General features: G+C 45.6%; 1 protein-coding gene across 1 annotated transcript; it reads right to left on the reverse strand.

The window, feature by feature from the left end:
* Positions 1–1330: 1330 nt before the first annotated feature.
* Positions 1331–15605, reverse strand: LOC118846674 (carnitine O-palmitoyltransferase 2, mitochondrial-like). The gene is made up of 7 exons (XM_036755445.1): positions 15376–15605; positions 13044–13164; positions 12462–12631; positions 10526–10606; positions 5486–5592; positions 2717–4021; positions 1331–1738 (listed from the first exon to the last, which is right to left on the reverse strand). Exons 1-7 carry the CDS (start codon positions 15603–15605, stop codon positions 1404–1406), a joined length of 2349 nt encoding a protein of 782 aa, XP_036611340.1. The 3' UTR covers positions 1331–1403.
* Positions 15606–27162: the final 11557 nt, after the last annotated feature.

A 27162-nucleotide genomic window follows, 5' to 3' on the forward strand; every position in this document is an offset into this window, starting at 1 on the left:
TTTCTTTGGGATGGGTTGCCTAAGGTGATGTTGAGGTGATGTCACCTCAGCCAGAAAAGGTGTGACTGGGCTCCAGGAATGCTAGGCACCTATGATCTGCAGATGATTGCAACCCCTCCATGCGTTCCCATATTAATATGAAATATTCAGTGTCAATCAAGGTATAAGTCCCCAAAGAAAAGACAGGAGACTTCATGTTTGACTCAAAGTAGAATTCTTATTCAAATCCAAACTTTCCTCCAAAACATGAGGGAAAAATCATTAACAGAAGGAATTGCATTTCAACTATTAAGTGAATCCTGTTTAGACTCAAATTTTTCTAAAATGCTAAGGGGAGACAACCAATTCAATTAATAACCACCACCACCACCACCTTTACTAGGTACCAGTCAAGTGTCCAGACAGAGAAGTCCTCTCTCCCAAAGGAGACACAAGATTCACACGCAGCAAATGGCAGGTCAGGAGTTTTTTTGTTTATCTTTAAATCTTAGTGATGCAGAAACTTTTAAAACGCATCAACAATGAAAGACTTGTAAAATCAGTGCTTACAAGTCATTCCTTGTGTTCTGGATGCTTGACTAGACCAGGACATTTTGTTGCTGTGTCTCTTGGGGGAAAAATCTGTTCAAGCTTCCATTCAGAGGGGCGTCCCTTTGACTACCTGTGCAAGTGACTTGGAAAGTCATTCTACGTTCCTCAGGACCCATAAGCTTTGTTTGAAAGGTGTGGCCAAGCTCTATTAACACAACCCAACTTTTGTTTTTCTTTGAGGACATATGGTTAAGAGACTTGTAAGTGGCAGAATCGAGAGAGAAGAGGAGTGTTCCTGATGTGTCCTGGACAGACCCAAGCCCCAGAGCCATATCCACTGGAAAGGCCCAACCAGTGTCATTCAAAGAGCACAACTCATTCTTGATCAGTTACCCTGTTGTCCTTCCCTCCTCCTCTTATCTAGTAGATCCACCTCCAAACAGGGTGAACTCGTTTACTCCGGTAACTACTCATAAAAATCATTTCTCATACCCAGGGCTCCTGCACACTATTGAGAGTTTCACTTGCATGGTTCTCCCTTATGCTGGTGTTAGGGCAACTTCAGAAGGGTGACAAAGGGGCACGTATAGATGGAAGCATGGAGGAGCAACAAGATGCTTTCCTCATTAGGAATATATCTGGAGGATGGCATAGCCAAGCACCAACATGTGAATGAAGGGATGGTGGGTGTAGGATTGGCCGCTTAGCTCTAGAGAGAGATCCCCCCCTTTTTCTCCCTCCATTTTCAGATTCTCTGGCAAAAAAGTAGAAGGCCTAGACCAGAGCAAACAGTTGGCCTTTAATTAATGCTGGTTCTAGGCCTAGCTGTTGAATCTTCTGACCTCCTCAGCTACTTGTTTTATGGGCCTTCCTTAGCTATGAATGGGCCTGCCTTCTAGAACACTGAAAATATTATCCAAGCATTTTGTCACTCCCTGATTGAACTCGCCCACATTTCGGCCACAGTGGGAGGAGACCGTGAACTTCAGGTAATCCTTGTGAACTGAATACCCAACTGCAATGCCATCAGACACCACCGGTGCAAAAGCGATGTTGGCCACCAAGGGGCTGCTCAGTGTGTTGGTCAAAAGGATATTTTCATTGAGATACGAATATGCAGGATCCTGGAAGAAGTCGGGTATCATGGGGCCTCTCTTCGCTGCTGCCAGGAACCTCAGGGCAAACAAGTGCCTGTCGAATCCCTGACCTGGGGAACAGACAAAGGTTGTTACTGGTGATAGTGGACCCTCTGGCCGGGAAAGAGCAAGATGGCATAGGGGAGGCCTCGGCTCCTGGGGAGCTGATGACAACTGTCTGAAAAAGGACCCACCTGAGTGACTGGCCTTCAGGATCATGAGATTTCAAAGCCAGAAGAGCACATTTTAAGACATTTAAAAAACAGTCTATAGAATAGAGAATGTCAGGGCTGGGAGGGGCCTGAGAACAGGGAATGTCAGAGCTGGAAGGGGCTGAGAACAGGGAATGTCAGAGCTGGGAGGGGCTGAGAACAGGGAATGTCAGAGCTGGGAGGGGCTGAGAACAGGGAATGTCAGAGCTGGGAGGGGCCTTAGGAGAGAGAATATCAGGGCTAGAAGAAACCCTATACCTGGCTCATAGTAGGCTCCTTATAAATGTTAGTTGACTGACTGCACACACACACACACACACACACACACACACACACACACACACACACACAACCAGCACCATACACACCAGTTCTACAATGTGAGGGACATGGGGGACCTTACAGAGCATGGGAGACTGAGGCATAGAGAAGTGGCGATGAACTGAAGGTCATATAGAGCGAGTTGGCGGCATTGCCAGCTCCAGGTCTGGGATCTATGGGTGACCTGGGGAAGTCGCTTGACTTGCTGGCCTCAGTTTCCTCAACAGTGCCCAAAGTCCCTTCCAGCTTAAGGTCCATGGTCTACGATTCTGCAACAGACACTCAGTTCATCCCCAGGTCTTTGGCATTCTTGCCACACTTGCTTAGCTTTCAGGAAGGCAGAGTCATCTCCATGTCACAATGAGGCATAGGAGGGGGCCCCTAGTGAAGGCTAAAAACGTGTCTCGTCTATAAAAGACTCTGCGTATTGCTGCTTGAATCGGTAAAAATAAGTCTGTCTTTCTTCTGGAAAGAGTCCTTGGTAAGGAGCTCATCAGCACCAACATTCCTACTCACCCATGGCTGCTTCTCGGATCAGTCGTACGTGGTATTCCGAGCAGTCAGACAACATATTACGAAGGTCCCTCACTTTGTATCGGAAAGCCTCCCTGACGAAAGCCTCAGAGCATCTCTTGGTGTACGTGGAGGCAGGCCGAATGATCTCCGTGCGGCCGTGCTTGAAGGTCCCCGTGCTGCAGGCCTCATACGTTGGTACCGTCTGCCCATACAAGGAAAGGAAAGCCATCTGAAAAGAGAGCTGGATCATGGCGTCAGGGCTCACCTTCTGCCTCTTGAGGAAGGCCTTCCCTCCTTTCTCAAAGCGGAAACACTGAAAAGTCAAGGATTTCCTCATAGCTTCAAAGTGTTCCTTGGCTTCAGAAATTCCCTCCTTTAAGGTGTCATTCAGGTGGAAGTTTAGCTTCCTCACCAAGTAAGCGGAGTCCACATTGGCAAGGTGAGAGTGGGGTGTGACCATGGGCTCCTGGGTGCTGTCTTTAAAGATCTCACTCATGAAACGGATCACGGCCACACCGTCCCCCCAAGAGGTCTCAAGGTTGATGCCCGCAGACCCATCCTTGGTGATGATCAGGTTGAAAGACTTGTCAAACCAGCGGTTCATCCCCTCCCCATGGTGGAGGGTCTGAACCAATTGGTCAATATCTGTAACAGAAAAGTCATCTAGACACAGGCAGAAGATGGCTGTTTCCACCAGGCCCATGGCCTCCTCATTGCCATTATTCAACAGCTCTTTCCGCAGCTTGGCCCAGGTGTTCCTATTTTCACTGGTCAGGTATGCCAAGGGGAATTCAGGGGTAGGACTTTCATCTGAAAGAATGTACTTCAGGTGGGCATGGATTTCTGCGGCCTTCACAATATTTCCATCACCATCTAGAACATTAAAGACATAAAAATTCCCATTTCGTAGCACCAAAATGTGCATCCCACTTTCGTCGGTGACCAAGTCATCCTTCTTGTTTAGGGGAATGCGGGTTGTATTGAAAAGCCTGTAGAACTGAGACATATCCAGAGGATAGGCACTGACCATAGAGGCCGCAGTACACACGATATCTGGAGATATGAACTGAATGAGTTTCTTAAATTGTTCATTGTCGGTCTTCTCTGGGTACAGGTGCATGACCTCTGGCTCAAGGTATCCAGCCCTGAAGGTCTTCAGGAACCGAATTGATGATACGGTTAGGTTGGTTGCCCGGGTGAGTTGGTCATTCTGTTCAGGGCTTGGATCTGCTTGGAAGGCAAGAGCTGCATTGCTGTGGAAAGCTATAGAATCTCGAAGAGCTAAAAATGCATCAATCCACATTACTAAAAAGAAGAAGAAGGGAAAAAAGGACCATTGATGAGGGGTCAAATCCAACAATTCCAACTGGTTCAATTCAAAACACGTTTTTTAAGGGCTGGCTGTGTTATGCGTCAAGAGTTAGATAAGGTTAGATAAAGGTGCCGGCCTTTATAGAGCTTTTACTCTAAAAAGGTTGATAAATATTCCAATTTATGTCACTCTTAAAGAAGTGATGGAAAATATAACTATACCGAATACCAATGTCCATCATAGAGTCTGCGGGAAGAACTCACACCCTGTGTAGTCCTTGGGATGATGCTAACCGTGGTCTGGGCCAGGGACAAGGAAAACAGTTAAGCACAAACAACCAACAGGGTGTTTGTGTCTGACAGTGGATGCAATACCCTGCCCCTTAAAGCCTCCAGGGATTCACAGGAGGTGTGCTGAATTATCTGTTCTCTGGTGCCAGGGCTGATGGGGACATGAGTTTTAATTATTTCCTATTTATCCTGTATGTAGCTTGTTTCTATATCATCTTCCCTACTAGACTATAAGTTCCCTGAAGGCAGGGACTGTCTCTCGATTCTTTTTGTATCCCCAGTGCTTGATTAGCACAGTTCCTGGCACATAGTACTCAATAAATGTTTATTGAATCAATGAATGAGGGCCACGGTGTTGAAATGTGGGGTATAGACATCTGCTCAGCACCAATATGTGTCAACCAAGCAGAGAGAATGAGCTTTCTAAGCCAAGTAGTGATAGCATATCACCATTAGCCCAACTCTCTACTGTCCTAGGATATAGGAAAAGGGAAGGATCCATGGGGCTTACTTACCAGGAGCTAGAGGTATGAATGGCCATGGAGTCTTGGGTTAACCTGATGGACAAGGCCCTAGTTCAGGGTAGTGTGACAGTCAGTCATAGTTAGTCATAGGGTGGGGAGAACTCCTACCCTCTTGGTCTCCCAGCTAATGTGGCTTAGGAATCCTAGAAGATGGCAGCCCTCCCTAACCCTAGTGAGGTCACCTTGTTCTCCCCTATCAGGCCATATGGAAGGAAAGCTTCTACTCTCTTGGACCTGTGCTGAGAACAATAAAGGGTCACCTGAGTGCAGATTCAGAGGGGATCCTGACAATCCCCTTTGTCCCTGGGTTGATATTGATATGTCCCAAGGATGTTGGTCATTTCTGTAACAGGAAAAGCCAAATGTGAGTGCACAGAACACATCAGTGGTAGAGATAGGGAGCTCCTGCTTCTCTAGGTTGCGCCATCTTGAGTCAGGGTCTCAAGAGCCAGAATGAGTTTTAGAGATCAACTGTTCAATCCTATCGTTTACAGAAAAGAAATCTGAGGCAATCAGGGAATTTCCAGGACTGGGATTCACTTGGTCAGCGACCTCTTCCCCATCCCAGGTCTCAGTTTCCTTGTCTTTAACTAGATGGGGTGGCCTCTGGGCCTTGGATGTGCCCCTCTGTCTCTCCTCTTACCTGAAATGTAGCTGGTATCCTGATGGAGCTCGTCCAGAGCTACCAACTCTTCATGCAGGTCTCTTCCAATACCATATTTAAAAGAATGACTCAAAAGTTCTGTTTTCCTAAGCGAAAGAACAGAGAGGTATAACCATTGTGGGCAAAGTTCCAGCAGAAGCTGCTTCTACACAGCAAAAAAAATGAAGTGGGAAACCGAGGGGAAGATGCCCCTCTGCTGGGGAAAGGGAGAAGGAAAGAGACCAGACTAGAATGGGACACACCTGGCTTCTGGTTTCAGGAGTTCTGTGACCTTGGGCAAATGGCAACTCTCTGAGCCTCTGTTTTCTCATCTGTTTAATGGGGCTGCAGGAAGGACCTATGTACTAGATACAAGGCTCTTCCTATAGAGAGAGCTGCTGGACCCTAAGAGGAGGACGCGGCTGCTCACACTCTATAATGTATGTTATTCACAGGAGAGAGAGGCAAGAGAGACTGACAGACAGAGACAGAGACAGAGAGAGACACACACAGAGATAGAGAGAAAGACAGAGATGGAGAGACAGATAGAGATAGAGACACAGAGAGAGAGACAGAGAGAGACAAAGAAAGACAGAGATAGGAAGAGAGAGAGAGAAAGAGAGAGAGAGAGAGAGAGAGAGAGAGAGAGAGAATCATCAGAAGAACATTGCAGAAAAAGGTCAGACTGCAGAATTTAAGAGAGTTTCCTGACTAAGAGTATAAACCATTTACTTTATGATGCCTAAATGAACACCTGGGGAAACTGAGCAATGTAGCATTTTAAATTACTATGACAATTGTCCTTTACTATCTCAGATGGGGTTTCCTTGGAAATTTTTCCTTTATAAAGTTAAAGACAACCTTGTGAATAAAGTATATAAATAACTATAATAAATACATATTGTAAATAAAGTCATAAAGTAAATTTTTAAAAAGAAAGGTCTACTGTCTTTTTAGGGGTGTGTCTCTGAGGGATGCTGGTGAACCTCCCATGCCTGACACCTTTACTCCCAACTTTGGTTCACTCACATGGGAACAATTAATGCTATTAGAGCTTTTTAAGGAAGGAACCCATGCTATCATTAGTCACATGAAAAAAAGGATCCAAATTTATAATAAGCAGAAAAAATGCAAAATAAAACAACCCTGAAATTTCACTTCATACCCATCAGATTGGCAAAGTTGACAAAGATGGAAAATTGTAAATGTTGGAGGGGCTGTGGGAAAACAGGCACGGTAATGCACTGTTGTAGAGCTGTAAACTGGCCCAGCCATAATCGAAAGCAATTTGGAATATGCTTAGAAATATGCTTAGAAAATGACCAAACTGTGCATACCCTTGGACCCAGCAATACCACTGGTAGGTCTCTACTCCCAAAGAGATTAAAGGATACAAAAAATTAACAGCTCATTTTGTAATATCAACAAAGTAGAAATAACAGCTGGGAGATGGATGAACAAATTGTGGCATATAGATAGAATTTAGAATAAACACTATTTTGCTGTATGAAGTGACAAAAGGGATGGGTTAAAAAAATAAGTGGGAAAAGTTGTATAAGCCAATGCAATGAGAAGTGAGCAGAACCAGGAGGACAACTTATACAGTAACAACAATACGACCTCGAAAGACTCGAGAATATTGATTAATACAATGACCACCCATAATGCCAAAGGACTGGTAATGAGGCATCCACTTCCCTCCTAACAGAGAGGGAATGGACCTGCTACAGAAGGAGATGTGACCAATGTGGCAATTTGTTTTGCTTTGTTATGTAGATTTCTTACAAAGGTTTTGTTTACTTTCTTTGTTAAATGAGGGTAAGGTGAGAGGGACAGAAAACAGAATTTTGTCAAATGAAAAAAATTAAATGAATTAAAAATAAAATTTTGCCAGAAGAAATCTAGAAAGCATTGCTAAGAATTATTATGAAACTAGGTAAGAAACTGAAAAATTTAGGGGTACAGGTGGTGTTTTCATCAAGGCTACCAACTGAATACAAAGGCTTTGGAAGAGGGAACATTTGGGGGAAGCAAACAGCTGGTTAATAAGACTGTATCTGAGAATATGATTTGAGTTTCTGGACCCTTGCTTAAAAGATTGGAATATAAGTTCTTGGCAATGAAAGGAGTATATCTAACAAGGTCTAGTTTTTAAAATGTATGTATATTGCATCATACATATTACATACGACTGAAATGACTGATGAACAACAAAACACACATATACCTGTTGTTCAGTCACTACAGTCATGTCCAACTCTTTGTGACCTCATCTGGGGTTTTTTTGGCAGAGATACTGAAACGGTTTGTCATTTACTTCTCCAGCTCATTTTATGGATAAGAAAACAGAGGCAAACAGGGTTAAGTGATTTGTCCAGGGTCACACAGCTTGTAAGTGTCTGAGGCCAGATTTGAACTCAGGAAGGTGAATCTTCCTGACCTTAGGCCCAGCACTCTATCTTCTGTACCACCTAGCTGCCCCCACTTATCCATATGTGTGTACATACATATACATGCACACATATATACATGTATTTATAGAAATATACACATGTGTATATGTGTATACACACACGTATGTATACACTACAGGAAGGTGCACACATGCAGATGTGTGTGTCTGTTTGCACGTATATATACTGTGTGTGTGTGTGTGTGTGTGTGTGTGTGTGTGTGTGTGTTTGCTGGGAGTCTTATCCATCTAATCTAAATTCTTTAAACTGACCAAGGAAAGGGAAGGAAAAGGGCTTTTATATCACTGTGAAGCTGGCTTCCATAAAGACCAGCTCTAATGAAGAACAGTGGGTGAAATGTCCAGGAAATCAGCAAGAGGTCAAAGCTGATGGAGGAGCGATAGTAAAAGCCATGCCTTCTGATGTCTTCTACTCAGTGTGAGCAATAAGCGAGTGTTGCAACAATGTAGCTAGCAGCAGCTGGAGGGGTGCAAGACCTACCAACAGCCAGCACACAGAAGGCTGCTAACACAGGTTCTTTGATCTGCTTTGCTAAGGAAAGTAACTTTAGGGGTTAACAATCTTACTTTAATCCAACATACAAATATGATTCACTTAGTTCAGGAGAAAAGGCCAGCAACCTGAACTTCAGAGCAAATATAGACAAATTACAAACATACACAATATAAACAGACCAGATCACAATTCGTAGTTACCAGGAAAGCATCAACATCTGGGTTCATGAGCCAGGAGGCTCTTAGAACAGCTGTCCAGAGTCTCCACATCAATACTCCTCCAGGAGTGAGAGCTCCAGACAAAATGCTAACCTTTGAGTTTTTATACTCTGTTCAGGGCCCAAAGAATTCACACCTAATCAGCAAAAGGGTGTGGGCTGGGGTTTGGCACCTAGTTAGCAAAAGGGTGTGGGCCTGGGGTTTAGCACCTAGTAAGGCTTAATCAAAGGCATTTGATTACTTTAGCATTCCAAAAGAGAAAACAGCAAAAAAGTCCCACCTTAATTAATATGACAGGGAGGCACATCCTAAAGTCTTCAGAAGGCCATGGAGCCCCATGGAATGCAAGGCTCTGGAAGGGCCCACCTTCTTCCAAAATGCCAGAAAGGAGAAAGCAGGTAGTAGAGGTGGAGCAAGCATTGGGAGTTAGCAAGAAAGATACATGTGAGAAAATAGAAGAACCAGAGAAGGAAGCACACTGCAGAGCCCTTGGGGGAAGATCAAACTAGAAGGGACATTGTGGGAATAGCCCACAGAAGGCAGTAGGAGATGAAGAGTTTGGGAAGTGAAGTGGGTGTCAGTTACCCAGTTCTCTCTCTCCCCAAAGCAGAGCAGCTGATCACATCATGGCATGACTTAACAATAATTTCATCCTTTTGGAGGAGGAGGAGGAGGAAACCACGAAGGTCTCACTGATTTTCACCAAGAGGAAGAACCTGGTTACCAAAGCCAACGTGATGGGAAGCTTAGAGGCAAGTGACCATCTTAGCCTTCATGACAATGGAGGAAAGGCAAGTTGAATGTAGACTGGTATGTATGTAGATCCCCTGGGCTTGGGGGAAGAGCAGGAGCAGGATCCCATAGACTGAAATTCCTTAGAAAGGTCAGCCTAAGAGGGGATGGGAACTTCTGAAAACCAAAAAGGATTCATTTGGATGAAGAGAATGGGAAAGAGTTGTTTAGGGAGACCAAGGCAGACACAGAACGAGTGCATTGACTTAGGATTTTTAACTGAATGCAGAGAGAATAAGAGAGCCAATGAAGGACGAACACAGAGGCATGACCTGGTCCTCTTCAGTTCCAGATGGCGCAAGGCTGGCAAAGAATGTGAGGGCAACAAAAAGGGTCTGTGTGTTTGGTTTGTTTATATGTTTGGGGGGTTTTCTCCTATGTTGGAGAAAAGAAGAGACTCAAAGGAGTAATATCCAAGATCGCCTGGGATCAGATGATGACAAAAATGAAGTCAGACATCCTCGATATACTCAATATTCTGTTTCCTTGTTTCTATGCCAAGAAGAACTACATTTAGACTGGGAAGGACAGAACAAAAATGGCTTAGAGAGAGTTGAAATACGAGATTTGACCAAGTCTTTCATTCCATTGTAATTGCCAACATGGAGATACAAGAACTAGATGGATTTGGACCTAGTTGAATGGCTAGTCCGGGGTGGGGAACCTGTGGCCTCAAGGCCACATGTGGCCCTCTAGGTCCTCAAGTTCAGCCCTGTAACTGAATCCAAACTTCACAGAACAAATTCTGTGAAGTCTGGATTCAGTCAAAAAGCCACACCCAAGGACCTAGAAGGCCACATATGGCCTCAAGGCAGTTCCCCACCCCTGGGCTAGACTCAAAGATGTCATCACTGATGACTTGACATCATCTTGGAGGGGGAGGCTGAAGAGCCAGAGGCTTACTGGAGGACAGCTCCCTCCCATACCCCTCTCCCACATACCCCACCCCACCCCAGAGTTCCCATGAGCCTCAGAGGAGAGGGCATGAGTGTGGTTGTGAATCCAAACATGGATTCCCCAGCTAACTTGGGTCAGGAGGCTTCCTGTTTATCGGTCTGTACCTGAATTGATCATCATCTAAAATAGGCTTTTGGGCACTTAGGTATCTTCTCACTGAATCTACCAGATCAGGAATAGGCAGCCTGAAAGGGAAAAGAAAAGGTGGATTCGAGTCTGCATGTGTGCACGCCGCCTCCCTCACTAGAATGGTAGGACTTTTCAAACTTAGATGCACCCAGCACATAATAACAGTTAACATGTCCAGAGTGCTTTAAGGTTTCTGACAGGCTTTATGGGGATTATTTCATTTTATCCTCACAACAACCCTGGGAGGAGGTGCTATTATCATCCCCTTTTTATAGTTGAGGAAACTGAGTCAATCAGAGGTTAAGTTACTTGTCCAGGGTCACAAAGCTAGTATGTCTGAAACAGGATTTGAACTCAGATCAGTCTTGATTCTCAATCCAGCACTCTATCCACTACCCCACCTTGTTGTCTCTAGGTGCTCAGTACATGGCTGTTGATTCATTATGGTTTCTAAAGTGAATGCGTAACAAGACTCTATGAACCAGATAGATTTTTTAAGGCCATCAAGGGATGGTCTAATTAAATCCCATGCCTTCATGCCTCCCATGCCTTCTACACAGAGCTTTCTACACCTGTGTATCCAGCTCCTGTTTCTTTTCCAAGTCCCAGGCCCCTACGTGGCCAGCTGCCTGCTGGATGTAGCCACCTCAATGTCCCATCGACCTCTCCGGTGCTCCATGTCCTCCCTACACCTACCGTTGTGACAAAGATGGAGTTTATCCCTCACTTAGCACAATGCTTGGCACATTGTAGGCACTTAATTCTTGTCAATTTGACTGGACTTGAGAGAGGAGACGCAAGGAGGCTCGTTGGGAGGGCTCCTATTTCCCTATTTCTATCGGTTTGTCTATTAGTGGCACCATTGTCTTCCCCATCACTCAGGCTTGAAATACCAGAGTCACCATGGACCCTTCCCTTTCCCTTTTCTAAACCAGTTTGTTGCCAAGTTCTGTTGATTCTGTCTCTGCCTCTTACGTCTGCCCCCTACTCTTCCCTCCTTCTGCCTCCACCAAAGTTCAGGCTGTCATCCTGACTCCTCTTGAGGTTATAGCCTATAAGGAACACTTTTTCTAACAGGGTCTCTGGGCCCTAATTTTCCCATGTGTGAAGTGAGGATACCAGTACTCATTGCAAGGTTTTACCTCACAAGTTTACAATGAAGAACAAATGAGGTTATGTTTGAAAAAGAACTTTGGAAACTCGGAATGTGACCCTAGAAGCAGCCAGCGATGATCCTGGATGCTTCCAGACCTGCCTGTACTGCTGCAATGTCACCAGTTCCTACCTGGGTAAATGAAGACTTGGACAAGAGTATGCCCAGGCCGGAGCCGACACTGCTGGGGGCTGACCTGGTCAGACTTTTACTTAATCAGTTCTTTTCTGGGCAGGCCCTTACCTGGCCAGGAGCTTAGCTAGGCAGGCATTTTCCTGGGCAGGAGCTTACCTAGATAGTCATTTAGTTGACAAGAGCTTACCCAGGTCAGCATTTATCTGTGAAGGTTCTTACCTGGATGGGCACTTACCTTGGCAGGACTTTACCTGGCCAAGACTCTGAACAGGAGCTTACCTGGTGAGGGTCTTAGCTGAGGCGGTGATTACCTGGGCAGGAGCTTCCCTAAACAGGTACTTAGCTAGACAGGCTCTGTTCACCAGGCCAAGAACTTATGCGGTGAGGAGCTTGTCTGAACAGGAGCTCACCTGGCCAAGAGCTTACCTGGGCAGGCATTTACCTGGGCAGGAGCTTTCCTAGGCAGGCCTTTCTCTGCATGGGCTCTTATGTGGCCATACACTTACCAGAACACATCCTTACCTGGGCAGGCATTTACCTGGGCAGGAGCTTCTCTAGGCAGGCCCTTCTCTGGGTAGGCTCTTACCTGGCCACACCCTCATCAGGTATGTGGCCAGCCTTACCTGGGCAGGCTTTCCTGATAGTGCATGGTGTCCACAATGCTGTGATGGAGGTATTCTGTGTGCTTCAATGGCCGAGTTCTGAAGGCCCGAAGGTCCCTGGATGGAACCGACTGCCTCAAAGTGCCCCTGTGGCAGGTTATAAACTTCTTTAAGGCTCTCTTGGCAGCCCCCTGCCCAGAAGATAGTGCCAGGCACAGGGCCATGGGCCCAGGAAGCTTTGTGGCCCCTCCCTAATCCCCCTTATAATATAGCCTCTGCAGCAGGGGCGTCTAGTTACATCTTATTGTGAAGCTTGGTTCCCACCCCCAAGAATTGTATTGAGGTAAAGATGGGGTGGGGGTGCTTGATTAATGCTGCTCCCCAGGCCTGTTTCCCCTCAGGTCCAGTGGCACAAGTGTTCCTGGCCTCACGGAGAGGCACCTGTGGGTGATTTTTGGCCTCCAGAAAGCATCAAAGCATCTTTGACTCCAAGAAGGAAGCTGCCCACCCCACAAGAGGACCAGTGGGCAACTAGGAAGTTTCAGGGCACTGCTGTGGTCCCCTTTGGGCAAGGGTACTCGTCTTCACTTAAAAAGGGCTGACTTCTTCTTCATCCAGTTCTGTTTGGCCAAGTCCTCTCAAGGTGGCTTCATTTACAAGGATTTCCCCCAGCTCCTCAGTAGATCTATTCTGGTCGTTCTCCAGCTCCAACTGGCTCAGTGCCCTGGTGGGGTTCAAGGAGACAGAGCAGCTGCTGGGGCCTCCCCCAAGGCCCAGGTGTCTCTCTGCCCCATGTGCATTGTGCACAGCTTTTGCTCTCTTCTAGCCCCCCAGTCCCCCCTCCTATCCCCCCAACATGGAAGCCCCTTGAGGAGAGGGACTGGTTCACTGTTGTCTTCATGGCTCTGATGCAAGCACATGATAAAATACTTGTTGATTGTTTGGGTCTTGTTTCCAGGTGGATTTCTTTCTCACTTGGCTTTAAGTCACATTCTAGGGATAAAGAGCTGAAGTCAATTTATCCTTCGAGGCTCAGCGCTCTCTGTCTCTCTGTCTCTGTCTCTGACTCTCTCTCATTCTATCTCTCATTCTCTCTCTCTCATTCTATCTCATTCTCTCTCTCTCTCTCTCCCTCCCCCCCCCCCGTGTGTGTGTGTGTGTGTGTGTGTGTGTGTATGTGTGTGTGTGTGTGTGTCCATGTCTTTGTCTCTGTCTCTCTCTCTGTGTCTCTCTCCAGTTTTCCCATCTGTAAAGCAAAGAATGGATTCTCTCTTTCTCTGCTCAATTCCAAAAACACATTTTGTTCAGGTCACTAGTTTGACCCCCAAATACAGTTTTATGCTGTTAGATGGTCCAGTGGACAGAGCACTGGACCTGGAGCCAGGAAGTCCTGAGTTCAAATCCAGCTTTATACTAGCTTACTTACTAGCTGTATGACTAGTGTGGCGAGTGACTTCACTTCTGCCTGCCTCAGTTTCCTCATCTGTCAGGGTTGTTGTGAAGACCCAATGAGGCCGTACTTGTGAAGCTCTCTGCAAACTCTCAAATGCCATGACTACTGTTACTTATCATTATTTTCCAAGATGCAAGCTTTATTTTTCACAGACTCTAAGTGTCCTGAGGACAGGAACTCAGTTTTCAGAGTCACCGGAACGCCCCTCAGAGACCATCTGGGAGTAATGTAGAAATAGCCTTATTTTTTGAGGACCTGGGTTCAAATCCCACCTCTGCTGATTACCCTCTGTGTGACCTTGGGTAAATCAGTTCCCCTCCTCATCAGTGTAATGAAGGGATTGGACTCTGAGGCCCCTTCCAGCTTAGATCCGTAATCCTGTGATCTGAGAATCTCCTCTCTTGACATCCCCAACCAGTGGCAAACTGCTCTCTGCATGACAGGGAGCTCCCTATTTAACCTGGCAGCTTGTGTTGTTAAGAAGTGTTTCCTGACATCAAGCACAGAGGGTGAAGAGGCCCTGGTCCTGATGCCCTGATCCCCTCCCACTGCCTGCCGGAGCCCAGGTTCAAGCTTTCCTCCTCCTTCCTCACCTCCCACAGTGCAACACCTGACTCTGTGATCCCATTCCCTTGTCTGTGATTTACACATCCACGGGGGACCAAGCATAATGTTACATACACTTCCAGGATCCTGGCTCAAGATGAATGGGAACTCAGAGGCCATCTAGTCTGATTCTCCCCTTTTTACAGATTAGAAAACTAAGGTTAAGTAGCTTAAGCTCATTGGGATCTAGATCTATAGTTAGAAGAGACCTCAGGGGCCCTAGTCATTTTAATCATAACAATAAAAATAGCTATCATGTATAGGCCTTTAAGGTTTGCCAAGTGCTTTACAGATACCTCATTTCATCCCCACAGAAACCCTGGGAAGTAGGTGGTATCATGATCCCCATTTTGTGGTTGAGGGAACTGAGGCAAATACAGGTGAGGAGACTTGCCCCCCGTCACAGGGCTGGGAAGCATCTGAACTCAGCTCCTAGGACACCAGAACCTGAGCTCCCTCCATTGCCTCACCCTGAGAGCTGGGATCTGGGGAGTGTTTTCTTCCTTTCACTGACACATCCTGCAACCCCTCTACATGTTAAGGGTGAGTCTCCATGAACTGTTGTGGTTGAAAGGATACATCCCCTTGGAGGTAGGCACCTTTTGTAATCTACCTCTGCCCACACCAGGGCTGGTCCTGAGACTGTGAACATCTCCAGAAATGTCTACACTGAAGATATTGTTTGGATAAATTTTCTGTTTAAAGAAAAAAAATTTATCCCCTGTAAAGAACAGGCAGGCACATTTGGCCAAAGAGGACTCAAGAGAGCTTGAAACTAAGAATGAATTAAAAAGAAAAGAGAAAATAGGAACCACTGGCTTACTCACAGACCTGTAACATTGGCCCAGAACTCATTCTCCTAGGAAACGATGTCACCATGAAGGCCCACGTTCACCACAATCCCTCTCAGGTCTACTCTCTACTTCAGACTGGGGGGCCAGGGAGCCCCCATGATCCACCTTGGGGGCTCGGCCCTCACGATTCTCTCCACATCCCACGGTTGCCAGTTGCCAATGGTCAGCTGCCCGGCCAACTGACACCAGCTTCTGGAACCTTCTTGGGGAAGGCAGTGAATGGGGGTTGGGGTCCAGCTGCCCACGTCCCATCCCCATTAGAAGGAGGCTTTTGTTTCAGAATCCATCCCAGTCTCTTAAGAACACTAACCTGCTCATTTCCTCAAGCATCTTTTTATCATGAGGCCTAGCAGGGCGAGAATGGCCCAGATCCTCCTCTTGCTATGGCCTAGCTGAGGTTGTGAGCAGCTCACTTTCCTCAGGAACTTTGGTTTCCTTATCTGTAAAATGAAAGGGTTAGATTAGATGAAACCTATATTTCCTTCCATGTCTGCATCCTGTGACATGGAAGTCACTTAAAGGTCTGTCCCTGGGATCAAATAGACCTGAAAAATGCCCTTATTCCAATGAAGTAGAGTGGAAGCTCCTTGAGGGCAAAGATTAATATGCCTTTGTTTTTGTAATGCCCACCACCATACCCATGGTAAATGAACTGAATCGAAGTCGGAAGCTTAGCTTAATATTTTCACTGGTTTTTCTCATTTAAATCAGTTCTTCCCTTCTTCCCAATCCACTCTTAGCCAGCACCTCCAGTGGCTTAAGTATTTTTTTTATTTTACGTAGCTGAAATCAGGGAGAGGATCTTCTTCATGTCTGTCAGCTCTCCTCAGAGGAAAAATCAGCTCACCTGGAAGTTCATTCACCTGGGAAATGGGTGTTTCTACCCATTAATGGTGAAAAGAAATGTGGATCCTGGGAGCTGGGCAGGGAAAGGAGGTAAAGGGTGCTTCCTGATCCCCACTCATCAAGTGCCTGGAGCAGGAAGGGACTGTTTGCAGGTCCTCTCCTCACCCGACAAGGAAGCCTGAGGCCCAGATGGATGGTCTGTGACTTGGCCAAGGTCTCACACGATTGTCAAAACAAGGATTCCCTGGCAGGTTCTTTGCCTCTGAAGCCAAAGCTCTTTCCTCTCTGTGGAGATGTTGTGTGGCACAGCAGTGTCAACCCCTCAGAAATATTTGGATGACAATTAACAAAATAAGTGCAATAAAACATACATGATTGCATTTTAAGGATATTTAGGGATCCTTATATGAAGATCTTTGCCGTTCACTCATTTCAGCTGTGTCCCACTCTCCATGACCCCTTTTGGGGATTTCTTGGCAGAGATACTGAAGTGGTTTGCCATTTCCTTCTCCAGCTCATTTTGCAGATGAGGAAACTGAGGCAAACAGGATTAAGTGACTTGCCCAGGGTCACACAGCGAGGAAGGGCAGATTTGAACTCAGGTCCTCCTGACTCTAGGTCTGGCACTCTGGTGTCACCTACCTGCCCCTCCACCTCTCTCCTGGACCGCTACAATACGCTCTTATTGGTTCCCCTGCCTCCAGCATCCTCCGGTTCTATCTGAGGAACACAGCCAAAGCTCCCTGGGCCGCAAGAGAATCAAACCCACCACCGTGACCTCATTGGTGCCAAACTCTAAACAACTCAGCTGAACTTCATTCCCAGCATTCTTTCCAGGCTCAGTCTTGCTTGGCCGAGGGGCTTGTTTTCTGTTTGTTTTTGTCTTTTCGGAAGCGTCAGAGCCCAGCTGTTTCCATCTTTGAGGACAAGACAGCTCTGGCGGGCTCCTCCCTCCTGGCCCAAGAAGTCACAGAGCTGGGCACGGCTCTGTAGACTTTGGGAGCTGGCGGCTCCCCCACTCATTTTGCAGATGGGGAAACTGAGCCCCAGAGGGAGGGAGAGACGTGTCGTAGATCCCCCTTCCCAGAGCACAGGGCTTGGCACTCAGCAGGAACTATTTGTGGAATGATAAATGAGGGAATGATCTGTGCGGCAGAAGGGTTGGTGCTGGGCCCGGAGGAGTGGTTGATAGATTAGCACTCTTAAAGCTATCATAATAATAACTAATATTTATATAACCCTGGGTGGCACAGTAGATAGAGCCCTGGGTCTGGAGTCAGAAAGACCTGAGTTCAAATCCAGCCTCAGATACTTACTAGCTGTATGACCCTGGGCAAGTCACTTCACCCTGTTTGCCTCAGTTTCCTCATCTGTAAAATGAGCTGGAGAAGGATTTGAACAGTATTGGCATGATATGGCCCATGGAGTCAGGAAGAATCAGACACAAGTCAACAACAACATGTTCCAGGCACTAGGTCAAGCCCTTTACTATGATCTCACCTGATCCTCATGACTCTTGGAGGCAGGCTCTATCATTATCTCTATTTTATAGATGAAGAAACATGGTTTGTTTTAGTTTGTTTTAAAAACCACACACAAATTAACACATTTTCAATTGCACAGTCTCTAAAAACCATTGTTTTGAATTTTTGTGTCTTCTAAATCTTGGTGTTGCAGGAGCAGAGCACCGGTCACCTTGCCCTAATCGTGGTCCTGGTGAGGAATGAGAGAGATGAACAAACGCTGAAAACCATAGAGAACCACCTCAGTGCCAGGTATGGTCCCAGTAAGTACACTGATACCATCTTCGATGTCTCTTCATGGGGTGGCCATAACCTTGAGTTCTTTAAGGCTGTGTTAGCAAAGTAAAGGTTTTGGCAGATCCCAACCAGGTAGGATGCCCGGTGGTGTATGGTGTGTGTGTGTGTGCATATGCACGCTGTGTGCCATCTACAGACCCCAGCCCAGCCATGTCCAGAGAGGCTCATAACCAGATTGGACACTTTTTTGACCACGGTAACCCATAAAGATTGTCAATAGGGCAAGGAAAGGTGAACTTGGCATCAGTGAAGGGCCTAGACACACTAGGAGCATCATGAATCTTGGAAGCGTAGCAGGAGGTCTTTACCAGAAGCCTCTTCCCCAATCTGGGCCTCCTGACCCTTGCTTATAAAACAAGGGAGCTGCACCAGGTAGCCTCTAAGATCTCCTTCAGCTACATTGTGATCACCTCTGCTCCAAAGTTTAGACTTTGTTGCTCTTCCCATCTCTAAAATCCTAGCCTAGTATTTCTAGGATTCTTACCTTGTGCTATTTTGTGTTATGACAGCCAGAGTGTCGACCTGCAGGAGGAGCCAGGAGCCAAACGAAGAGAGGTGGGGGTAAGGAGTGACATGGGGTTGGCCACATTTCTATAGTTTACAAAATAACCCCGGTAGCTCCAGCTCATCTTTAAGACAACCTAATCATATCTGTTATTTTATTGAAGAATATGTGTCAAACTCCCTTCCTTACCCTTAAAAGCATTTTATCCCAAGAAATACAGATAACAACAAGGATCTCTAGAGGGGACATCAGCAGCAGGAGGTAGACCACAGCTGAGGCACCAAGACATACAAGTGCAGTGAGCCAGTGAGCAGGATGACAGGGGAGCCTGGAACTTGGCTTGATGATAATGAGGGTGGGAGATAGCAGAAGGGAATCATCCTGGATTATTATTTGAGTAACTCTTGGGGAAGTGAGCACACTAGTGAGAGGAGCAGAGTCTTACTGAATCGGGAGTCATTTCTATCTCCATGATATTACCTGCATATGCCCCCTTCTGTCCACTCCCACAGTCCCCACCCGGGTTATAGATCTCATCATCTCACATACAGACCACTGCAATAACCTAATTGGCCTCCTTGCTGTCAAGTCTTTCCTCACTCCTACTCCTCTTCCACTTAGATGCCAAAGTGAACTTCCTACCACTCATATCTGACCTTTCTCTATTCATTCTGGTGGCCCTCCATGGCTTGCATACTTTCCTGGTCTGCTTATACTTCACTCCCTCCCTTCTATGTACTCTATGATCCAGTAACGCTGGCATTTTTATTCATCCTACAAAATCCAGACTCCATGTCTTTAAAACAGCTGTGCCCCATGCCTGGAATGCTCTCCTTCCTCACCTCTGTCTCCTGCTTCCTTCGAGTCTTCACTCAAATCTCATTTTCTGTAGGAAGCCTTTCCTTGTCCCGCCCTGCCCCATCTGCTAGTGCCTTCCTTTTCTGAGATGACCTTCCATCAAGCCTTGTATCTATCTAGTTATTTTCATGTTAGCTTCTCCATTAGCCTATAAGCTCCTTGAGAGAAAGAATCATATTTTTTAACTTTCTTGGTATCTCCAGTATTCCTGACCCTTAGCAACAATAAATACCTGTTGGCTGACTAAGTGACTGACTAGAATCCACAGGACCTTGCAACTGATTGAATCCAAGAAGTGAGGAGTAGAGAAGCATTGCTGGTAATCCCAGGATTACAGAGCCAAGATACAGGATAAATGATGGTATTATGGAAACAAAAAATGAGAAACAGAAAGAGGAAAAGTTTAGGAATTTTTAAAAAAATCACCTCTTGAAGATCTGATGAGACATCAAAGTGGAGATGTCCTACAGTCACTACATCCTGGAGATGGGGCCTGGACTTCAGAAGAGAGATCAAGGATGGAGACAGAGATCTGAGAGTCATCAGCATACCAGGGGTGGGGAACAGAGAGCCTAAGTCATTTTCTCAGGGTCTCACAGCAGAACCAGAATTACAACCCATATCTCCTCACTTCTGACTTAGAGTATTTCGCCAGACCTATATTTTTCTCCCATCTTTCCTTGCCTACAAAGTTCCAGATCATGACTGGCCCTGCATAAATCCACTTTTATCCTCTTGTGATTTTTCCAATCCCCCTTTCCCAGAAGTGTAAGGCTTGAGGCCAGAGCTGTATTTGTTTCTTATGTTTTGCTTTCCTGAGCTCCCCAGGGTACCCTAACACCTGAAATTTGAGGTCAATGAGAACTTGGATTCCCCCAAAAGGCATCACTTCATAGGCCCCAGAGAGAAGGCGCAGCCTCAAAGTTGTATCCGGAAAGTTTCCTGGCCTGGGACGCCAGCTGCTTGTTGATCCCAGCTTCCGTCCACAGGAGTGGAGTGTTGGAGAGCCAGAAATGGCAGGTGGTGGTGATGGAACAAATTCCAAAGTTGTCCAGGAAACAGAGGGAAGTGGAAGTGGGCCTGGGGGGTGGCTCCAGGAGAGGACCACAGACTCTACGAACAGAAGAAGACCCCAGAGACTGCCTAGTCCCACTCATAAATGGGCAGAAATTCTCTTAACAACATTGTCCACAAGTCGACATCCAGCCTCTGTTCGAAATTCTCCAGTGATGGGGCAGTCACCCCCTCCCAGAGCAGTCCATGCCTCTTTGAGACAGCTCTGTTGGTTAATCAATGTTTCAGCCTATTGTGCAGAAATCTGCCTTTCTGCAATTCTTTTTTTCATTTCACCTAGTTCCTTATGTCACAGATGTGGAAACTGGGGATCAAAGAATCTTGTGGAAACTGGGGATCAAAGAATCCTGTGGTCCCAGGGTCACACAGCGAGGAAGTTTCAGAGTGTGGCATTTTGAACACAGGTGTCCTGTCTCCAGGACCAGAGCACTTTCCAATATAACACAGCTGTCAGTGCTCTTTGGAAAATCTCAGAGGGAAGGAGAAGAGTCCCAGGGCTGCAGGTGGGCAAATGTTGGATCAATTTTCAGAAGGTATAAGAAATTAGATTCTTCTCCTTCCAAATCAGGGATCCTTAACCTTTTTAGTGTGTGCCTTATTCTCTGTGGCAGTCAGTTTCTTAACTCTTCTCATAAAAATGTTTTTAAATGCATAAAGTAAAATATAACATGGGCAAGGAAACCAATAATAGTAAAATACAACTATAAATGTTTTTTAAAGTTCATAGACCTTGTATTAAGAACCCATGCATTAGATGCTATAGGAAGGATGAATTTTATTTGAATTCCTGGCAAAATTTTTGAATATTATTAAATTGGCATTATCATAAGGATTTGGAGAGAGAATGACCAATAAGAGGCCAACATCCTGTTATAATAATTAGCTCATTTTAAGTCTAAGAGTAATTTAATAGTCACTAAAGTCTACATAACTTCTTCCTCTTTGGCTTTAGGGAGTTATTTTAGGCCAAAAAAGTTATAAATTCATTCACAACTGCTCCAAGCCCCCTGCTAGGAAAGATTCCTGACACCTAGGCAGAGGTTGGGTTCTCTGCTTTTATGTCTGTGTCTTTGTGGTATTTTTGTAGTTGAGGCAAAATTCTGCAACTTGGGTGTCTGTGCTTGGTGACAAGCACTGGAATGGGTGTGGTTGGGGAAGGAGTTGACCTTTTGGGGACTTCCCTCAGTCCAGGATCTTCTCCCTGAGAAACCTACGGAGCCGGTAATTCTGTTCGATGTCTCTCATCTCTGCCATGGCTCAGACCTCCCTTTATTCCAACTTTTCAAAGGCAGACATGGGTTTTTTATGCCCGACTAAGAGAATTTGTTTGTTTTTAACCTCATCACCAGATTGGTGTGTTGGGGAAATGCTATAACTAAGGTATACATGGATTTAAGCAAAGCACTTACTGAAGTCTTTCAGATTATTCTTGTGGACAAGATGGAGAAATATAGGCTAGTCTATAGGAGTACACAGTTTTAGAAATAGAAGGGATCTTAGAATCTACAGAGAATTTAAGGGACTTGTCCAGGGTCACATAAGTAGCATATGTTAGTGCTAGGATTTGAACCAAGTCAACAAGCTCCTACTATGTGCTAGGCACTGTGCTAAGTGCTGGGTTTGCAAAGAAAGGCAAACATAATCCCTGCCCTCAAGGAGCTCATGTTCTAATGGGTGAAGACAACATGCAAACAACTGTGTACAAACAAGCTATATAGAAGATAAATTTGAAATAATCAACAGAGGGAAGGCACTAGCATTAAGGGGGATCAGGAAAGGCTTCCTGTAGAAGGTGGGATTTTATCGGGGACCTGAAGGAAGCCAAAGAAATCAGGAGACAGATGAAGAGGAAAAGCATTCCAGGCATAGGGGATGAACTGGACAAAGGCCTGGAGACTGGAGATGTTGTGTGTGATAAACAACAAAGGGCATTGGATTGCAAAGTATGTGGGGGGAAGGCAGTAAATTATAAGAAGATTGGATAGATATGTAGGGACCAGGTTATGCAGGGTTTTAAATACCAAGTAGGGTTTTATATTTGATCCTGGAGGCAATAAAAAGTCGCTAAAGTTTATTGGGAATGAGAAGGATGACATAGACAAATCGGCAATTTGGGAAAATCTCTTTGGTGTTTGAATGGAGGCTGGACTGGAATGAGGAGAGATTTGAGGCAGGCAGCACCCCCAGCAGCCAGTGCAATCGTCCAGGTGGGAGATGATGAGGGTCTGCACGAGGGTGGAGGCAGCATCCCAAGGAGAGAAGGGGGCATAAATGTGAGACAGGTTATGAAGGCCATAGACACTCGCCTTTCCTAGGTTTGCCCAGGAGAGCTTCCTGGCCTCCGGAGCACCAGTTTCTCCATCCCCAATTCTACCAGTGGCTTCACCCTGGCCCGGGCTCTTTCCTCCTGAACCCCTCTCCAAGTTCCCAGGTGTTATTTCTACCTTCATATCATCTCTTGAATACACCCCTTCTCTGCTCTGACGCTGCCACCTCTCTGGTAACCAGCCCCCACCCCCTCACTCTCGGCCTATCGAAATAACCTGCTGGTACGTCCACCCACCTCGGGTCTCTCCAGACGCCATTCACCTGTCAGATTAATCTTTTGAAAACCCTCGTCTAGGTCATCTCCCTATTCAATAACATTCAATAGTTCCTTGTAGCCTCCAGGAGCAGATATAAAATTTCCAGTTTGTCTTTTAAAGCCCCCATACCCTGACCCCTTCTTCACTTTACAGTCTTTCTCCCCTCTGGGCACTCTGTGATCCAGCACTGGTTTCCTGTAAGTCCCCAAAACTCCCACCTTCTACAGGAAGCCTTCCCCAACCCCTCTGAATTCCAGGGCCTTCTCTCTGTTAATCACTTCCTATTCATCCTGCATAAAGCTTGCTTTGTATATATGTGTTTGCATGTGGTCTCTCCCATTAGATTGTAAGCTCCTTGAGGGCAAGGACTGTCTTTTGCTTCTCTTTGTAGCGTCAATGCTCGGCACAGGGACTGGGATATACCAGGCACTTCATAAATCTTTATGGATTGATTGGTTGATCCAATGACACTGGCCTTCTTACCTTTCCTCACATACGACATTATCTCTCAACTCAAGGCATTTACTCTGGCTGTCCTCCATACCTGGTATGCTCTCCCTCCTTGTCTCTGCTCCCTGGCTTTCTTAGCTTGCTTCCTGCTTTCCCTTAATGCTAGTGCTTTCTCTCTGTTGATTACCTCCAGTTTTCCCCATCTACATCATGTTTACCCTGGGCCTTCCCTCTTTCTCGGGCCTCCACAGCCAGCCAGGTCTGCCCCAGCACACAACAACTGCACTTTAGCTCAGCCTGCTCTTTGGTTTGAGTGAAAAGGGTCCTGTGGGATGGAAAGAGGTCACCAAAAAGAGAGAATTAAAAGTGAACCGTTGGGTGTGTTTAGAAACACTGGAGTCCAGTGAAATCTTTGTACAAACAGTCCACAGAGGAGGCCTGCTAAGATCACATCAAGATTGATGCTTTGGCTCTCGAAAGGTTTTTCAAAACACTTGAAACAGCTGCAAGCAGCCTGATTGAGAGAGAGGAGGTCAATCCTCCTTCTCTAGTACCTGGGGAAATCATTGCTCTGGTTACTTCATAGGCAGGAAAGAATGCATTTTTCAGTTCCCTGCACTAACTTAAAAACATGTTTAAAAATAACAAGACAAAAGTATTTGTTTGCATAGTGTCTCCCCCATTAGCCTGTGAGTGTCTTGAGAGCAGAAACTATTTTCTAGCTTTTCTGTACTTTAGCACAATACCTAACATATAGTAGGTGCTTAATAAATGTCTGTTGACTGACCGCAACTTATTGGAGGGGGAGTGTACACAGTGAAAAAGGGTAATGAGTTGATAATGACACCAGATTGTGAGCTTAGGAGCCTGGGAGGATGTTCGTGCTTGATAATAATATCCCTTCCTTAAATAAGAAAAAGGAAGGGCTTGGAGGGGGGGAGGAAGGGAGAAAATGTCCCATTTTGGACATGTTTAATTTAAGATGTCTGCAGAATATACAGTTTGAGGTGGCTAATGGGCAGTTGGGGATTCAAAATTGGAGGCCACCAGAAATGTTAGGGCTGGATAAGCAGGTTTAAGAATCACCAGCGAAGAGATGATGATTGAATTTATGGGAACAAATGAGAACACTGAGTGAAATCATATAGAAAGAGAGGAGAGTCCAGAAGAAAGCCTTGGGGGATACCCAGGGATAGTGGGTGTGACTTGGATGTAGCTGCAACAAAGGAGACTAAGCAAAAAAAGTCAGATAGGTAGAAGAGCCAGGATAGAGTCCTGTCATGAAAACCTAGAGGGAAGATAGCTGTTTGTCCTTGGTCTTCAAAGAGGACCAATGACATCCCGGGGTGACGCCTTAGCTTGTGCATGAATTAGATTTAAGTGAGGCAGAGCTGCACAAAGTCACCTGCCTCACTCTCTCTTCCAGAGTCATTGAAGTCCAATGGCAGGACAAAAGTCAGTATGACTGGCTAGGGCCTGGCATGTAGTGGATGACCTTAGCATCTTCAGTGTCTGCTCAAGCTCTAAGCTTCATCTGCCTTCATGGCCCTTGGAAAAAATTGTTCTCATCCTTACCCCTCCCCGCCACATTCTGTGGGGTGGAGGAAGTCTTCACATGCATGGGGTAGACAGCCCTCTTCAAGAGGGTGATTGACAAAGGGTTGAAGAGAAGTCAAGACTGACGAGGATTGAGAAAAGGAATGTGGTCATTAAGATATCATCGGTAAATTTGGAGAGAGCCGTTACTGAAGAGAGTTAAGAAGAGAGTTTGAGGAAAGAAAGTGGAGGCACCATTTGTAGGCAATCTTCTCCAGGAGTTTAGTCATGGAAAGGAAGAGAGCTATAGAACAACAGTCAGGGGGAGGGAGGCATCAAGTGAGGGGTCTGTGGGTCATGTTTCTAAGCCTCAGAGAAGCAGCCGGTGGACAGAGAGAGATTGACAATTAGTGAGAGATTGGGGATGAGAGAGGGTGATCCTTTCACCTCCACAACTACAAAGCCCTTCCCTATTTCCTCAAGAGGGTACATGTACTTGGGGTGTCCCTGGACCCTTGCAGTCTGGAGTCAAAGTGCCTTGATGGCCATAAACTAGTCCTGGCTTAGGCTGAGCCCAGCGCTTTCACTTCCACAATTACCTGGGATTTACCCACTTGGAGAATCTGAATGAACTCATCCCCCAGTTCCGTAATTCCAAGCTGTCTCAGTCCATCAGGAAATCTTTTACTTTTAAGGAGTTCTCTGAGGGTATTATGCCTGCACTCTTATGTAATCTCAGAATGAGCTAGATCCCTAACCCCCTTCTTTACCAAAAGTGCCAGCAATGGGAATGGAGGGAGAATAAAAAGATAACAATACACACTATCACATTTTCCCATCATCCAGAAAACAGAAAAATTTCACCCAGATCACCTCCAATTTTCATAAAAGACAATATTTGCCTTATAAAACCCAATTCAAAAACCACACAGCAAGGCATCCAAGCTCTTTCCCTCATAGGTCCCTCTGCATAGTTCTACTAGCTAAGACCACTTAATTTAATTTGGGGGGGGGTAATTGGGGTTAAGTGACTCACCCAGGGTCACACTGCTAGTAAGTGTCTGAGGCTATATTTGAACTTGGATCCTCTTTTTTTTCATATTGGTCCTGTTGTAAGGAAGAATTAGAACCAATGGGAGGAACCACAAAAAAAAAGAAACAAAACAAAAAAAAAGGAGAGCAAATAGTATGCTTCAATTTGCATTCTGACTCCACAGCATTTTCTATCATGAGTCTTTGGGAGTTGTCTTAGATCATTACATTGCTGAGAGGAGCTAAGTCTATCAAAGTTGGTCATCACACAGTGTGGCTGTTACTGTGTACAATGTTCTCCTGGTTCTGCTCGCTTCACTCAGCATCAGTTCATCTAAGGCTTTCCAGGTTTCTCTGAAGTCTGTCTGCTGGTCATTTCTTATAGCACAATTATATTACGTTCATATACCACAACTTGTTTAGCCATTCCTCAATTGATGGGCATCCCCTCAATTTCCAATTCTTGACCACCACAAAAAGAGCTGCTATAAACATTTTTGCATGTGTGGGTTCTTTTCCCATTTTTATGATCTCTTTGGAATACAGTGGTATCACTAGGTCAAAGAGTTCGTACAGTTTTATAGCCCTTTGAGCATAGTTCAAAATTGTTCTCCAGAATGGTTGGATCAGTTCACAATTCCACCAACAATGCATTAGTTGAACTCAGGTCTTTTTTACTCCAGGGCTGGTGCTCTATTCACTGTGCCACTAAGCTGCCACTCACTTAATTGAATTTTAATTTAATTCTATGAGCATTTAAAAAACCATTAGTCACCATGCTAAGCACTGAGGACACAAAGACATAGGTGAAACTTACTTGGTGGTGGTGGTAGGGAGGGGGAATGACAATGTGTGCACAGATGAGTAAACATAAAATAAATACGATACACACAAAGTTACTTTGGGATGGGGAGCATCAACACCTGGGAGAATTGATAGAACAGAGATTATCAAGCCTATTTGAGGAAACTAAGACTCATCGAAGAGAAAATGCATCTTTTGGAATCCACTGGACTCTACACATTTCTCTCTGCCTGCCAAGGTCCACCACAGTCAACCACATTATGTTTTTATATCATCTTTATTTTTGTGTATATTTTTCC

This window comes from Trichosurus vulpecula, chromosome 4, assembly GCF_011100635.1.
Source record: "Trichosurus vulpecula isolate mTriVul1 chromosome 4, mTriVul1.pri, whole genome shotgun sequence".
NCBI classification, from domain to species: domain Eukaryota; kingdom Metazoa; phylum Chordata; class Mammalia; order Diprotodontia; family Phalangeridae; genus Trichosurus; species Trichosurus vulpecula.

Bases quoted from the DNA above. Each gene is read 5' to 3' on its own strand.
- LOC118846674 (XM_036755445.1), bottom strand. From the start codon at position 15,605: ATGGGACGTGGGCAGCTGGACCCCAACCCCCATTCACTGCCTTCCCCA. The intron at 10,607-12,461 runs GTAAGGCTGGCC...TTTCCCTTTCAG, and splicing joins TATCAGGAAAGCCTGCCCAG to GCTGCCTATTCCTGATCTGG. The intron at 5,593-10,525 runs GTACAGACCGAT...TCTTTCGCTTAG, and splicing joins TTAGATGATGATCAATTCAG to GAAAACAGAACTTTTGAGTC.